The 17,064-nt window shown below is 44.6% G+C and overlaps 1 protein-coding gene across 1 annotated transcript in view; it reads left to right on the plus strand.

Moving 5' to 3' along the window:
- LOC149272838 (ubiquitin carboxyl-terminal hydrolase isozyme L5-like) overlaps positions 1 to 17,064 on the plus strand; it is a gene marked incomplete at its 3' end in the record, with an annotated part of 113,781 nt that overhangs the window by 47,668 nt on the left and 49,049 nt on the right. Inside the window, exons 4-5 of the mRNA XM_089506678.1 lie at positions 10,490 to 10,615; positions 13,550 to 13,611. Coding sequence (XP_089362804.1) covers positions 10,490 to 10,615; positions 13,550 to 13,611 — 188 coding nt within the window. The remainder of the gene's footprint in view (positions 1 to 10,489; positions 10,616 to 13,549; positions 13,612 to 17,064) is intronic.

The following is a 17,064-nucleotide window of genomic DNA, read 5'->3' on the forward strand; positions in this document are numbered from 1 at the left end:
GCGTTGTTCCCCTTCGTAAGCGCATGACGTTTTTCACACATAATTCATCATCACGTAAAGCCTTCAGCATGGATGGCCCAATAGTGAAGGGGACCCAGAAAAATCACCTGAATGGACGATGATAGAAGCCCTACCAGGGTGGAGAGATGCCTTAGGAGAACATGATCCATGCGACTTGTCCACTTTTGTGTAGCTGCAACCTTTGCCCGAGGTACACTAAGTGTGCAAGTCGAAGAGTCTATTTTGAATCCTAGAAATTGCACTATCCTGGCTGGAGAAATAGATTGTAGTAGATGAATGGTGTATCGTATCTGATCTTGTAGTCTGGAGATTCCATCGCAAAAGAGAAGAAGATTGTATAGATAGATGATATGATGACATTTGGTTCTTGGGTGGGCCATAACTAGCTTCATCAACTTGGTGAAACACAGAGGGCCTAAACTTAGGCCGAATGAAAGGCACGTAAATTGACATTGTGACAGAACCCTCCATCACTGGGGCCCCTGAAGAGCCAACCTCCTGCCTACAGACTATGGGCCCTGGCCTTGTAAAGACTTCTGTGTGTAGGTATAGGGCAGGGCTCGACAAATCCCAGGTCGCCATGGCGACAGAATTCTGTCCTGGCGCCTAGGTGTTTGTCAGCCTGTTACATCCACAAAAAATTACCCCCGTGTCACCACACGGGGGCGCTGCTGCTGTCTGCCCAGGAGTCTGGGCAGACAGCACAGCAACTCGGAGCCCGCCCCCGAGCCTGAGATCACTCCCACGGAGTGATCCTGTAAGCTGAAAACGCGGTTGCAGGAAAACCAGCAATCGCGTGAAGGTGGTTGTGTGTTGATTAGGTCCCCACACAAGTGTGGGGAGCTGACACAACATCCCCCCTGCTGCCTGACCGCTCCATGAGAGGGAAAGTGCAGCGTTAACCCCTTCAATGCTGCGGCATTTTAGAGGTTAATTCCCGTTTTGTACGGGGCTCTGCTGCTGGTGGTCTGCCTGGAAGCAGACCAGGCAGACCAGAAATGGCAAAAACGAGCCCCCACAAGTCCTTTGATTCCTGTAGGCATGGAAGCCTACAGCAGTCATGAAAGAGACTTCCCCTGCAATGGCTGATCTATATACCAGCAATTGCGTCCCAGCTGCCAGGGAAGAGGGTTCTTTGGTCTCCACATGAGTGGGGAGACCAGCCCCAACCCTCCCCTGCTGCCCGATCGCTCCATGAGAGCGTCAGTGCAGCGTTAACCCCTTCAATTCCACAATTGTGTATAACACATTCGTGGCATTGCAGGGGTTAACATTTGTCCCCACAAGCTTGTAGGGGCTAAATCAGGCAATGCTGTGCTCCAATGGAACATCAGCATTGAAAGAGTTAAAAAAAAAAAAACCAAAAAAAAAAACCAGCACTGACCTGAAAGTCCAGGGTGCTTCCAGGTGAAATGCTGTGAGTTTAGTAAGTGGGCTGATGATGATCAGATCACTCCTAACCAACTGTTAGTTTTAAAAAAATCCTGGCTCCTAACTTTTTTTAGCTGGCGCCTAGATTCACAACAAATTTGTCAAGCCCTGGTATAGGGGTCAGTTTCTATTGATTTTCCCCCTGGTACAGGGGACTTCTTTAAATCAGTCTTTCCCTGTCCTTCCTCCATTGTATTCCACTATGTTGTTATTATTTGTTTTATATAGCGCCATCAAATTCCATAGCGCTGTACAATGAGTAGACAGGACATAACAAGTAGTATGTAACATAACAAATTGACCTACAGAGGCAACGGTGGAGGAGGGCCATGTTCAAACAAGCTTACAATCTAGTTGATAATTGATATAGTTTCTCACCCTGCATAATGCTTTGGCTAGTGATTTGGTGACTAGAGAGTCGATGCTTTGGAGTGTGCCCCTACACAGTTCTTGTGTGAGTTAGGAAGAAGATATTAACGGAGGTACCCATTCGGGGGACCAGGGGGTTCCGGCACAGACCTGTCTGGCCCTTCCACCTGAAATGTAGGTATTGGTGACATTCGTCTGCGATGGGGACTGAAAGGTACACATCCTTGAGGTCCAGGCAGGTCAACGAATTATCTTTATGGATGCAATTTCTCAGTAAATGGATATCCTCCATATTGAAGTGCCGAATTACCACAGATTAATTGAGCTGATGAAGATTGATGACTGGTTTGAACTCGCCTTCTTTTTCCTTTTGAAACTCCTTGAAGAAAGGTTTGCTATACAAGACTGTCTGCTCTAGCACCCAATTCCTTGGTAACTAAGTTGCTTAATTTGGGATCCCGAGATATCTAGGAGCTTATCCTGGGTAGACAGCAAACCTTTTTCGATACCTTTCCGATGATCCCTTCCAGAATGGGACATGAACACACCCACTGCGTTGTCAAAAACTGGAGTCGCCATTACTTTATCCGGAAGAGACGGTCTGGGGCATTCTGCCTGAATGCGGTTGGGGAAACATCCTTGTCCAGAGGTTTTCTCGCCCAGCAGTGCACATACTGAGCAGGGTCATCTGGCAGGGACCACTCGGAGAACCGTGTTGTTCCTTGGTTTTTATAACTGTGACCCACTGGACAATACCTTCTGTTTATTCTCTTCCACCCTTGAAAAAGTGGTCAGAATTAAATTAGGCTGCACTGAGGAAAGTAAAGAGAAAATATCAAAATATGAAGCCTCTTGTCATGTTATAAAAATTTTTTCTTCCCAAATGATTTTTTTTTTAATTACAAGTGCTGGAGTATATCAATAATATGTGATACAGAGAATGTGTGACCTAGAAAATTCGTCATAATGTTGTATTTTAAGTAGTTAATACTTACCTAATTTGATTTAGTTTAAAAATGTTTTATTGGTTGAGATCACTTATCTGCGTATTCTTAGCCATACCCATATATAAATTCATATTATTCACACATCAGTAGTAACAGTTAATAATAAAAACTTATCATTAATCAAAAAGCCACTCATTATCTGTAAATGAAGTAGACCCCTCATTTTTTTCTTTTATTTTTTTTTTTTATGAACTGTAAAATGTTTTATATGCCATTAATAGTCATCTAAAACTACCTAACGTGATGATAGCTATACTTTGATGCATGCAATTTACATTTGAGTATCTAAAATAAAAGGACCATCGCATTATAAATGCATAACTTTCTTAAACTTTTTATTAATCATTTTATGAGGTTCGTGCTACATGATGGCCATACGTGGGACCTTCTGGGCTCCGGCTACCTGGAGCCTTCCCTTGCGGGACACGGTCAGGACTGCCCACCGACGCCGGCGGGAGGTGTCGTTCCCCCCCCCCCCCCGATGCTGGCAGGAAACACACCCATTTAAATGGAAGATGGGCAGGGAGCGGGGTGTGTCAAGATCCTGCTACCGCGACCCAGAGGATTCGGGTCTTGAACCGGAGAAGCAGTGCTTCACCTGGCAATCTCTGGGCAAACCTGGAGATTTCCCAGGTATGATGATGGCTGATATGCAGAGTGCTTTGGTGAGGCTTCCGGAGACGTTAACCCAGGGTTCGACAAATCCCAGGTCGCCATGGCGACTGAGAATTTTGTCCTGGTGCCTAGGTGTTTGTCAGCTTGTTAAATCCCCCAAAAATGCCCCCATGTCACCACAATCGGTGGTGGTGATCGCGGGGGTGCTGCTGCTGTCTGTCTGCCCAGGTGTCTGGGCAGTCTAGCACAGCCTCCCCGAGCCTGTGATCACTCCCACGGAGTGATTCTGTAGACTGAATACACAATTGCTGGTTTGCCTAGGTGTTTGTCAGCCTGTGATCGCGGGGGGCGCTCCCACGGAGTGATTCTGTAGGCTGAAAACGCGGTTGCTGGAATACCAGCAATCGCATTTTCTGCTGCCACAGGCAGCTTCAGGAAAGGGGGATGAGTGTTGATTGGGTCCCCACGCAAGTGTGGGGACCTGACACAACATCCCCCTGCTGCCTGTTCGCTCCATGAGAGCGAGAGTGCAGCGTTAACCCCTTCAGTGCCGCGATCGTGGGATTTTAGGGGTTAATTTAAAAAAACAAAACACAGCACTGACCTGGAAGTCCAGGGTGCTTCCAGGTCAAATGCTGTGAGTTTAGTAAGTGGGCTGATGATGATCAGATCACTCCTGACCAACTGTTAGTTTAAAAAAAAAAAAAATCCTGGCTCCTAACTTTTTTAGCTGGCACCTAGATTCACAACAAATTTGTCAAGCCCTGCGTTAACCAGTCCCTTTAAATGTTGTGATATTTAAAATACAATTTTTCTTTTTCATAGTGACAATAGTTATGCAAAATGATAGGCCCATGTTGTAATGTGAGTGTAACAAAGTTGAAAAAGTCCAGACCCTCTAGAGAACTCTGACTCTACTTGCAGGTTTAATACAGGTACTGCATTCAACCATGCAAGTCAATGGACCCCGGCCAGCCCGGTAAATTGGACTGACCGCGCTCAAAGATAGGGCAAACGGGGGGGGGGGACAGTGGCGACGACAGCATGCTGTGCCCCCCCAATTGAAACGCCGTCGTTTTTTTTTTTATTATAGACGCGGGCCGCCCTGAATCTACATTAAACGGCCGCCCATTTAAGTGGCCACTCCAGGGCTGTCTTTAATGCCCGCAGCACTGAGATGCCATTGCAGCCGATGTGGCTGTGAGTCCTTAAGCGGCGGTAAGACATGCTGGCCGCTTTAAAATCATTAAGCGGCCAACGTGCCTGCACAGTGCCGCCCAGTGTCCTGTTCCATGTGACTCCGCCCCCTTGAGCAGCACGTCACATCGTCAATGTGATGGGCTGATCAAGGGGGCGGGGTCACACGGAACAGTTCCTCGTGACAGGTAGAAGAGCACGTTGGAGGACAGCAGCAGTGAAGGATGGCAGCAAAAACATAAGTATTAAAAAAAATTAAAAAGTTGAGGAAGGGGAGGCATATTCAAAGGGGGGGCTGCATTGGGACAACAATTAAATACAAAATGGGGGTGGCTAGGGGTTATAAGTACACAACAGGGTGCTTGGGGCACCACATAAATCAATACACAAAGGTGGGGGTGGGTGGCTGGGTTCAATATACAATAGTAATTAACAATGCAAAGGGAGGCATCAATACACAAGGGAGGGGGACGTCACATAAATCAATACACAAGGGTGTTGGGGCATAATTTACAAAGGGGGCTGGCTGGGGGCACAAATCGACATGGGGCAATACACAAGGGTGTGGGGGGAAATACATTAAAACCAAAGGGGGGCTGGCTGGGGCATCAATACACAAGGGGGAAGGACAAACAAACAGCAAACCAGTGTGGAAAGCGTTTTGGATGCGGGTGTGGCAGAGCCTGTCCTGGTGTATGTGTGTGTTTGGGGGTAGGTGTGGCAGAGCCTGTCCTGGTGGGTGTGGGTGTTGATGTGGCAGGGCCTGTCCTGGTGTGTGTGTGTTTGGGTGTCAGTGTGGCAGGGCCTGTCCTGGTGTGTGTGTGTTTGGGTGTCAGTGTGGCAGAGCCTGTCCTGGTGTGTGTGTCTGCGTGTCGATGTGGCAGGGCCTGTCCTGGTGTGTGTTTGGGTGTTGGTGTGGCAGAGCCTGTCCTGCTGTGTGTGTTTGGGTGTCGGTGTGGCAGGGCCTGTCCTGGTGTGTGTGTCTGGGTGTCGGTGTGGCAGGGCCTGTCCTGGTGTGTGTGGGTTTGGGTGTCGGTGTGGCAGGGCCTGTGTTGGTGTGTGTGTTTGGGTGTTGGTGTGGCAGAGCCTGTACTGGTGTCAGGGCGGGCTGTTTGGGGACAAAGTTGGCTCACTCTCGACTGTAATTTGTTAATAAAGAGTCAGAGAGAGAGAATGAATGGATTAATGTATGGATGCATTAATGAATATGTGTAAATATTTTGTGTGAAAGAATAAATGATTGTGTGAATGAAAGTGATTGACTGTAAAAGTGTTTGTGTGAATCATAGGTCTATTATTGTATTTGTCAAAAAAGCAAAGATGGCACAGGTAGCCTGTTTAGGGGACAAAGATGGCGTACGCTCAGCTGTTTGGGGACAAAGTTGACTCATGCTGGTCCTATGTGTGTGTAATTTGGGTGCTGGTCGGGTTCTATGTGGGCAATGTGGACGCCAGAGTTGGCTTTGGGGTGTGCGACCTGTGATCTATGCCTGTAATTTAGGGGGTTTTATCTATACCTTTAATGCAGAGTTTTTATGTGAATTCCAATTCATATATACCTGCAAAGCTGGGTTTTGTGTCATTCTGTGGATCTGTATCTGCTATGTTTTCATACATTATTTATGTTTACCTGCAAATATAGGATTTGTATGTCTTATTCAATTGATCAATACCTGGAGTGCTGTTTCCATTGTGTTGTTTATTTGATCTTTACCTTCAGTGCTGAGTTTATATGTGATTTCCAGTTGATCTATATCTGCAATGCTGGGTTTATGTGTTCTGTTGGTTTATACTTGCAATGCTATGTTTCCATACATTATTTATGTATGCCTGCAAATACAAGGTTTTTTTTGTCTTATTCAGTTGCATGTGCTGTTTCCATGTGTTGTTTATTTGATCTATACCTGAACCACAGGGTGTAAGTAAAAGAGCTGTATGGTTTACTGAATGAGGGGACAAAGGGATGATTACAGGGGAGAGGACCTCTCAATGTCACGGTGCAGTCAGAAGGACTTCCCCTGATCTGCAGTCAGTGTGGCAAATGTATTTTTTTGGTGTGGTAGCGGAGGGAGTGATTGCATGCGGGGCCCAAGGAAATGCTTGGGTAGGGTCCAATTTTTTCACTTATAAAATATATTGGCAACAGGGGCAAATATTTATATATATGTTTTGGCAGCAGGGGCAAATATTTATATATGTTGGCAGCAGGGGCAAATATTTATATATATTGGCAGCAGGGTCTAATATTAACCCCTTAAGGACCGGGCTCGTTTTTTCTTTTTGTACCCTGTGGGACCGAGGCTGTTTTAATACTTTTGTGGTGCTTGTGTTCAGCTGTAATTTTCTCCTCACCCATTTAGTGTACCCACATAAGTTATATATTGTTTTTTTCAGGGTAAGATGGGCTTTCTTCAGATACCATTATTTTGATCGTATCATCTTATTTACTATAAAAAAAAAATAAAAAAAACATGGTGAAAAATTTAAAAAAACCCACATTTTATTACTTTTATTTGAAAAATATTTTACTCACCTAAAAAAGCAAGTAAAAAACCTAGCTAAATAGATTCTACTACTTGTCCTGAGTTTAGAAATACCCAATGTTTTTATGTTTTTTTGCTGTTTTTTGTAAGTTATAGGGCAATAAGTACAAGCAGCGTTTTATGATTTCCAAATCTTTTTTAACAAATCTGGTCAGTCTGCCTCCATCTCCTCTTTGGAACATCTTTGAAGCCGGTTAACTCAATTTAACACCGTCAAACCATATATTTTTGAAAACTAGACACCCCAGGGTATTCCAAATGCTGTTATTTTATCCCTTTCCATGCACCAATTATACAACTACACTTTGTCAAACTTTGTAATAGTAATTTTTTTATTTTTTTTTCACACAAATTGCACTTTAGTTATAGATATACAGGTTCTGGTATATGTCACTGTCAAACACCCCAATGTGTGTTCAGGAACATCTCCTGAGTGCAGTGATACCCGACATGCATGGGTTTGTCATGTTGTTTGAGATGCCACATTTGGGAAGTGCGCTTTTTTTCTCCATTTTGGTCAGTCTGTACCTATCTTTGAGCTCGGCCACTCCAATCAGCCATTTTTTTTATATTAGACACCCCTTGGGTATTTGAAGTGCTTTTATTTTAACTCTTTGTTGAGATTTTTGATAAATTTTAGCACTTGCTCAAAATAATAAACTTTATTTTTTTATTTTATTTTTTTAATACTTTTTGTTACTCACCTGCCCTCGGCTCCCATGTTGCCGCAGCCTCCACGCGGGAGAGGGAGACCCCCCTCCCACGCACGGCCATCTCCGCAGCAGCCACCACGAAGGAGAGGGAGACCTCCCTCCACCGCAAGGCCGCTTCCACGGTCTTCCTCTGAAGTGCCGCGCAGGAGAGGCAGACCTCCTGGTACACGGTGTCCTGCTGCGCGCGCGCCCTCTAGTGGCGAACTCGCATACTGCGGGAATTTATGAAGGGAGATTACGCCATCCACAAGATGGCCGCGATTCACAGACACCGGAAGTGATGTCATGAGGGGCTGATGGGAGATTCAGACTTCCTCTGCGGTTCTCCATTTAAACCCCTCAGACCAGTTTCACCTTGCCTTCTGATGGTCGTCTATGCCTTGTGCTAGCACCCAGATAGCATTTACCTTCTTGATTCCTGTGTTTGACCTCGGCTTGCCTGACTACGTTGTTATCCTGTATCCTGACCTCGGCTTGTTTATCGTTTATCCTGACCTCGGCTACGTATACGGGCTATACTGTTCTCTGGAATCCTAACCTCGGCTTGTCTGAACTGTTCTGTCCTGGAGTCCTACCTGACCACGGTGTCTCCAAACTACTTGTATGTGACACTTTTTTTATATTTTTTTTTACACATTTTGCTGGTACTAGATGGTTCATCTAGTGACATCACTGCATAATTATTTTTAAATGTTAGCGCATTTTTTTTTTTTTTTAATTTTTTGAATATTTTACTAATCACATTGTGATTAGAAAGCTGGGCTCCATTGACTTGCATGGTTGAATGCAGTACCTGTATTCAACCTGCAAGCAGAGCCAGAGTTCTCTAGAGGGTCTGGAGACCAACTAGCCAACTTTTCAACTTTATTGGGTTTTTTTCCCGGGCCGCAGCCATCTTGCTGATGGCGAAGATCACCGGCAGCTGCGGCTGTGACCGCTCTCCGGAGCGGTCACAGCCCATCCAGAGGTAAGTGTTTGGTGTCGCTGGATGCCTCCTGATCGAGGCATTCCAGCGACACCATTTAAGTTTTTAAACGCCATACAATGTATGGTGGCTGTTGATGCCCCGGGGAGGGGCCAGACATGGCCCCCGATGCCAATCTCGGCCTTGCTGAATGCCTCGACATCAAGGCATTACAGTAACGCCGTTTAAGCGAAGAAAGTGATCGTTGATCACTTTCTAAGCTTATTTAATTTTTTGACGGTTCGACTGAACCGGCAAAGGTCGTTAAGGGGTTAATATATATCGGCAGCAGGGTATAATATAAGTATATATCCGCAGCAGTTGCCAATATTAATATATATCGGAAGCAGGGTGTAATGTTTCTATATATTGGCAGCAGGGTCTATTATTTATATGTATATTGGCAGCAGGGGCTAATATTAAAGAATGAAAAATAACTGCCAGTTCAGCTTTTATTTTGAAATCATATTTCAATCACTTCAGAAATAAGTACATATGTAGTTAAAAATGCATGTCTGACGCATATATATATATATATATATATCGTTTTATAATTGGTCCCCCCACTTTGGTCCCTGGCCCCCTAAATATGAAAGCTGTGGCCTTTTAACCACAAACACCAGACAAACCCATGCATGTGTGGTATCACTGTACTCAGGAGATTTTGCTGAACACATATTGGGGTCTTGTTTGAAAGTGACGTATACCAGGAGCTGTAAATACATACCTGAAGCACAATTTTAGTGATAACACAAAATAAATTACTACCACAAAGTTTGTCAAAGGGTGGTAGTAGAATTAGTGCAAATACCAGCATTTGAAATACCTTGAGGTGTCTAGTTTTCAAAAATATATGGTTTAATGGGTAAATTGCATTGCCTAGCTTCAAAGATACCCAAAATAGCACATGGGGCAGAATGCCCAGTTTTGGGGAAAACAATGGTTTTGAAATAGCAAAACGCTACTTATAATTATTGCATAAACACATTGGGTATTTCTAAACGCAGGACAAATAGTAGAAACTATTTAGCAGGTTTTTTATTAGCTTTTTTGGATGAGCAAAGGACTTTTCGGGTAAAAGTTGGAAAATGTTTTTTATGTGAAATTAAATATGATCAAAAATTATGATCTAAAGAAAGCCCTTCTTTTCCTGAAATAAAAAACATATAACTTGTGTGGGTGCACTAAATGAGTGAGGAGAAAATTGCATCTAAACACAAGCACTGCAAAAGTGTTAAAACATGGTACCAAAGGGTACAAAAGGTCCTTAAGGTGTTAAGTAAAATTCTATACCCCAAGTTCACCAATTGATATGTTGCATTGCATTCCTTTCATCACAGACCTACCAGGGTAGCCACCATGAATCTGTTTTTCCTTTTTATACAGTTCACACTTCTCAGTGCTCTCTCTCGCTCCCTCTTTCCTCACTCTACCTGTTTGGGAATTTTCCACTGGCAACTATTCCATCTGCCTTCAAAGTACATTTCTTGTTTCAATACTGCATTTGAATATCAAGTTAAGTGCCCCAAAGTCAGAAATATAATACTATTATTTCCATTTCTTCTTTAGTTTCTCTTTAGCCATGTTTTAATATGTAATTTAGTATACTTTTTGTATCATACCAACTAGGTAATAAATAACGCATGTGCCACGCAAGCGATCATCAGTATTCTACTGAACACCATACATCCTGATGTCTGTTTAGGGGAGACACTCTCTGAATTTAAAGAATTCACTCAAAGCTTTGATGCAGCCGTAAGTATTATGTCTAGAGTCTGTATTCATTTATTTTTATTATTGATATAATTATCTGGTCATTAGTGTTTTGTTTACATTTTTTTCTTAAATGCAGTTATATTTTGCCAAAAAAATGTAAAATAGAATACAGTGTTTATACTACACAATATTTAGATGAATATTGTGACTGACTAGTCCCTTCAGGTACAGCGCTGTGGATATTATACCGGCCCAACCACCCGTTTGCCTGGAACCAATTTCGGCCTGACAGACGGTTAATACCGGTGAACTAAGTCGAAAAGGGAAAATATTACTGAACATTTGTAGTTTTCCCAAGTGTTAGAACCATCTGTTGTCCGTGGACCCCCAGTTTTTATGTTGTTCCCCTTTTTCATATTGCCCCGACCCCGAAGCTGCCCCTCTACCGCCCCCACCTCCAGGTCCAGTACCAGGACATTAGGGCTGCAACTAACGATTATTTTCATAATCGATTAGTTGGCCGATTATTTTTTCGATTAATCGGATAAAAAAATGAATGTACATTTTTCATTTATTTAAATGCATTTCTTGTCTTTATTTCCCAACCAGCCCCCCCAATTTATGCACATTTGAGCACAGGCTTGCCACGCTGCCTCCCAGACATGCCACTCCACGCTGCCTCCCACATATACCACTCCACGCTGCCTCCCACATATACCACTCCACGCTGCCTCCCACATATACCACTCCACGCTGCCTCCCACATATACCACTCCACGCTGCCTCCCACATATGCCACTCCACGCTGCCTCCCACATATGCCACTCCACGCTGCCTCCCACATATGCCACTCCACGCTGCCTCCCACATATGCCACGCTGCCTCCCACATGCACATTTGAGCCCAGGCTTGCCACGCTGCCTCCCAGACATGCCACGCTGCCTCCCAGACATGCCACTCCACGCTGCCTCCCACATGTGCCACGCTGCCTCCCACATGTGCCACGCTGCCTCCCACATGTGCCACGCTGCCTCCCACATGTGCCACGCTGCCTCCCACATGTGCCACGCTGCCTCCCACATGTGCCACGCTGCCTCCCACATGTGCCACGCTGCCTCCCACATGTGCCACGCTGCCTCCCACATGTGCCACGCTGCCTCCCACATGTGCCACGCTGCCTCCCACATGTGCCACGCTGCCTCCCACATGTGCCACGCTGCCTCCCACATGTGCCACGCTGCCTCCCACATGTGCCACGCTGCCTCCCACATGTGCCACGCTGCCTCCCACATGTGCCACGCTGCCTCCCACATGTGCCACGCTGCCTCCCACATGTGCCACTGTGCCTGATACGCCTTATACCCCCTGATACACCACTCCATCCTCTCCAGACATGCCACGCTGCCCTCCCCACATATGCCTTATATATTGTATATGCCTTATAGCCCCAGATATGTCACTCCATCCTCCCCAGATATGCCTTATACCCCCAGATATCTCATAGTCCCCTCAGAGTCACAGACCTGTTCGCATCACACTGACACCATACTTTTATAAATAAGTACTGGGTTAATCTTCACTGCCCCCAGGATTTAGATTCCCCTTAGTCTGCCCTCCTTTACCTCTAACTGCGCCTTAAGTTAACTTTATTAAATTAACCCTCAGTCCTCATCATTAAATTAACACTAAACACCCCATTAACCATAACTACCCCTAAATTAACTCTAAATACCCCATCAAACACAACTACCCTAAATTAACTCTAAACACCCCATTAACCACAGCATCCCCTAAATTAACCCTAAAGACCCCCATCAACCACAACAGCCCCTAAATTAACCCCAAACACCCCATTAACCACAACTGCCTCAAATTAACCCCAAACACCCCATTAACCACAGCTGCTCCTATATTAACCCTAAACACCCCCTTAACCATAACTGCCCCTAAATTAATCCTAAACACCCCATTAACCATAGCTGCCCCTAAATTAACCCTAAACACCCCATTAACCATAGCTGCCCCTAAACACCCCATTAACCATAACTTCCCCTAAATTAACCCTAAACACCCCATTAACCATAACTGCCCCTAAATTAACCCCCACCTCCCCTAACCTTCAGCAGCCCAAATATTAATTTTATACTTAGTTAGATGAGTGTCACAGCCATGTGGTTCTGGCCTTCTGGGAGAAGGAAGGGGGCGGGGCCAGTTGTCACAGTGATTACAGGGAGGGGCTGGTAAGTAGGAGCTGCTGCTGTGAGTCACTGAAACGGTTTATATAATGAGGGGTATTTTTCAGAGCGTTTGCTCTGAAAAAACCCTCATTTTATAATCGATAAAAATCGATTCAACTAATCGATAATGAAATTCGTTGGCAACGATTTTCATTATCGATTTTATCGATTAGTTGTTGCAGCCCTACAGGACATACAGGTTTTCCTTCTGAAACTATTGGGTGGCCAGAATAGCCTCCTACCCCACTATGCCCTCTGCGAACCAGACAGCATTATTTCTAAAGGGTGCCCAGCCAGGGCTCTTGCCTGGCGATCGGAGGAAGGTATCAGAGGTTCCTGAGAGACCTGAATCCCCAGCTAAAGGGTGTGGTTATATTACTCAGATTTCTCATTGTGTGTGTTGATATGTGGATATATCTGTCTGTACCTGTGTACAATAAAGCGTTCTTAACATTATACCCTACACTGAGTCTCGCCTAGTGACTGGGAAACCGGGGAAAGAGTGTGTTGTCCCTGGCTAAGGGAGCACAAGTCAGCGGAGATAGTGGGCGGACTATCCAGATCCGTGACAAATATTGTAACTGTGAAATTACATTCTATATTTACAAGAAAATAAGAGTATGTGTAACGAAAAATGGACGTGAAGTAGGACTTCAGACAGCTTATATGGCTACGCTAGATTGTATTGTAATAAATAACACGCAAACTATAACTAAACTTATTTTCTCTCTTTCAGATGAAAGGTCTAGCACTAAGCAACTCTGAAGTGATACGACAAGTACACAACAGTTTTGCCAGGTAGTGTATGCTAGCCAATGTCATGTGAATATGATAATGAGAAAACGTGTGCACATGGGATTTTTTTTTTATTATTTGCTAAACTTATTTACAACTTATTTACAAACCGTACAATTAGGTAGTACAGTAGATTTCAGTTACCCGCCTCAAGCCAGCAGAGGCAGTGTGATGATTTTGGCAGTTTTCTGCTGGGTAACCTTGGGTCCTGCAATTCATGTGGATGTTACTTTGACACTTACCCCCTACCTAAGCATTGTTGCAGACCATGTATACCCTTTCATGGATACGGTATTCAATGATGGCATTGACCTCGTTCAGCAGGATAATGTGCCCTGCTACAAAGCAAAAATGTTCAGGAATTTGTTTGAGGAATGGAACAACAAGTTCAAGGTGTTGACCTGGCCTCCAACTTCCCCAGACCTCAATCCAATGAGGCCCCACCTTGCAAATTACAGAACTTAACCCCTTAATGACAATTGACGGTTCGGACACGTCCCCTAAAAACAAAGGGTTAACGACAATTGACATGCCAGGACCGTCATGAATCTACATTCGCTTTCTGCACCCAAACGGTGTTGCTGTAGTGCCTTGACGTCGAGGCATTCAGCAACATTGCAAACGGCATCAGGGGCCATGTCTGGCGGTGGATGCCCATCTTAAGAGTTTAGGAGGCGATCATTAAACTTCAATGGTGGCGCTGAAATGCCTCGATCACGAGGCATTCAGTGACACCGAACTCCCACCTCAGGACGCGCCGTGACCACTCCGGAGATCGGTCACAACTGCCACTGCAAGAGATTTTCCCAAAGGAGTTGAAAAGAGTTCTCAGGAGGCTCCACTTGCAGGTTGAATACAGGTACTGCATTCAACCATGTAAGTAAATGGAGCCCAGCTTTCTAATCACAATGTGATTAGTAAGATAAATTAAAAAAAAAAAAAAAAAAAGTAAAAAAAAAATAGTAAAATGTACAAATTTCCCACTTCAAGTTCCAAGAAATGTAAAAAAAAAATTAAAAAATAAAGGCAAAAAAAAATATTTTTATGAGCAAGTCCTAAAATTAGCGCTTTAGCTTAAAACAATTCTTGCATGGAAAGAGCTAAAATACTGGCATGTTAAATGCCCATGGGGTGTCTTCTTTTATGATTTGACGGGGTAAATTGAACTGGCCAGGTTCAACAATGTCCCAATTAACATTGACCACACACCCCAAATGTGTCCTGTAAGCCCCCAAAAACACGACAAACCCATGCATGTGGGGTAGCACTGTACTCAGGAGATGTTGCTGAATACATATTGGGGTGTTGTGTGACAGCGTCATATACCAGGAGCTGTAAATTCATACCTAAAGTACGTGTTGGGGGGGTGGTAGAATACACACAAAAAATACTACTGCAAACTCAGGAAAAAATGCTGGTGGTAAAATGTGTGCATGGAAAGAGTTAACATACCAGCATTTGAAATACCCTGGGGTGTCTAGTTTTCTAAGATATATGGTTTTATAGGGCACACTGAAATGGCCAAGCTCAAAGATGTACCAAATAGAGCATGTGGCCCTTTTGCCCCCAAACAGCCAGGGAAACACATTCATGTGGGGTGTCACTGTACTCAGGAGATTTTGCTGAACACATATTGGGATGTTTTATGTGAAATGTGTGTGAAAAAAACATGCAATAAAGTTTGACAAAGACTCGTGGTAGAATTAGTGCATGGAAAGAGTTAAAATAATAGTATTTAAATACCCTTGGCTGTCTAGTTTTCAAAAATATATGGTTTAATTGCTGGCTTCAAAGATACCCGAAATAGCACATGGGGGAAGAATTACTAGGGCTGGAAAAAAATGCTACCTGTACTTATTGCCCGAGAAAAAACTTAAAAACATTGGGTATTTCTAAACTCAGGATGAATAGTAGAATCTATTTATCAGTTCTTTTAGTAAAAGCTGAACACGAGCAGCGCGGAAATATTAAATGTGCCAGATACCGCAACACACCTTCAGAAGTAGAGTCCATGCCTCGACGGGTCAGGGGTCTTTTGGTGGGAAATTAGGCGGGTGGTCATAATGTTATGGCTGATCAGTGTGTGTATGTATGATATATGTATGTGTATTTGTATGTATGTGTGTGTGTGTATATGTGTGACAGAACCCTCCCTCACTAGGGCCACTGGAGTGGCCTGACAGCCAGCCTCCTCCCTACCGACTATGGGCCCTGGCTTTGTAAAAACTTGTGTGTCTACCCCAGCAGTATATCATCTCATCACTTGCTGAGGGGATTATGTCTGGCAGATAGTCAGGATCTGCAACCAGGGAGTGACCACCATTGTTTCAGTTTAATGTTGTATAAGTCAGTCTCCCCCAATTCCACCATTACAGACATTTACCCCAGCAAGTCCCTGGAACTGATTTTGGCCAGCAATAGATAGTGGAGGTTGGGACCCTATTGTACTGTTAATCCTTTTACTGCCTCTGTTGTCTGTGGGAGGCAGATTAAGGGGGCGGTTTGTATCCCAATATCTTATGTTAATATGTGTTTTGCTGAATATATCCAGCCATGTGTGTATAAAATAAAGTAGTCCTTGTTTTGGTTATACCCTACACTGAGTCTCTGCTAGTGACTGGGAAACCGTGGAAAGAGTGTGTTGTCCCAGCCTAAGGGAGCACAAGTCAGCGGAGGTAGTCGGTCAGACTATTCAGCTCCGTGACAGTGGTGGCAGCAGCGGGATTGTACCCATCTGAAACTCTCTGGAGGAGGGTTCTACAGTTGGAAATTAAGTTGAATGGAAAAAGCCTCCCAACCTTCGAGGAAAGGTTCTGGCTCCAGCGGAAGTTGCTGATTTAATTGATTTTACATCTGAGGATGTTGGTCCTGGAGGGCTTGCAATTGGCTTCCCTTCCCAGCGAAAGGAAGAAACTTTTCTGGGTGTAGTGGATGGGACTGCGGTCTCCACTAGCACCCACCCAGCAGAAGAGCTGCCAATGGGGCAGAGATTTGCTGGCCTCTGCTTGCTGACTTCCCTGTTTCCTGAGCCTGACCACAGCAACCTTGTAAGGTCCAATCAGGCAGCCCCAGAGACTGTGGTAGTGGATGGGACTGTGGTCTCCACACCTTAATTCCTTTTATTTTTCAACCTGCCCCCCAGGTTATGCACATCTGCCCCCAGGCTTGTCACTCTGCCCCATAAATGCCTTAAACCCCCTATATGCCACTGTGCCCCATGATATGCCTTTTGACCCCCTATATGCCACTCTGCCTTCAGAAATGCCTTATACCCCTCTTGCCACTCTGGCATTTAGGGGGTTAAAGGGCATATTATGGGGCAGAGTGGCATATAGGGAGGTATAAGGCATTTCAGGAGGCAGAGTGGAATATAGAGGGTTAAAAGGCATTTCTGGAGGCAGAGTGGCATTAAGGGGGTTAAAAGGCATATCATAGAGCACTCTGCCTACAGAAATG

Source organism: Sceloporus occidentalis, unplaced genomic scaffold, assembly GCF_023333645.1.
Source record: "Sceloporus occidentalis isolate IW3139 unplaced genomic scaffold, rSceOcc1.0.p SCAF_412, whole genome shotgun sequence".
In the NCBI taxonomy this organism is placed as follows: Eukaryota; Metazoa; Chordata; class Lepidosauria; order Squamata; family Phrynosomatidae; genus Sceloporus; species Sceloporus occidentalis.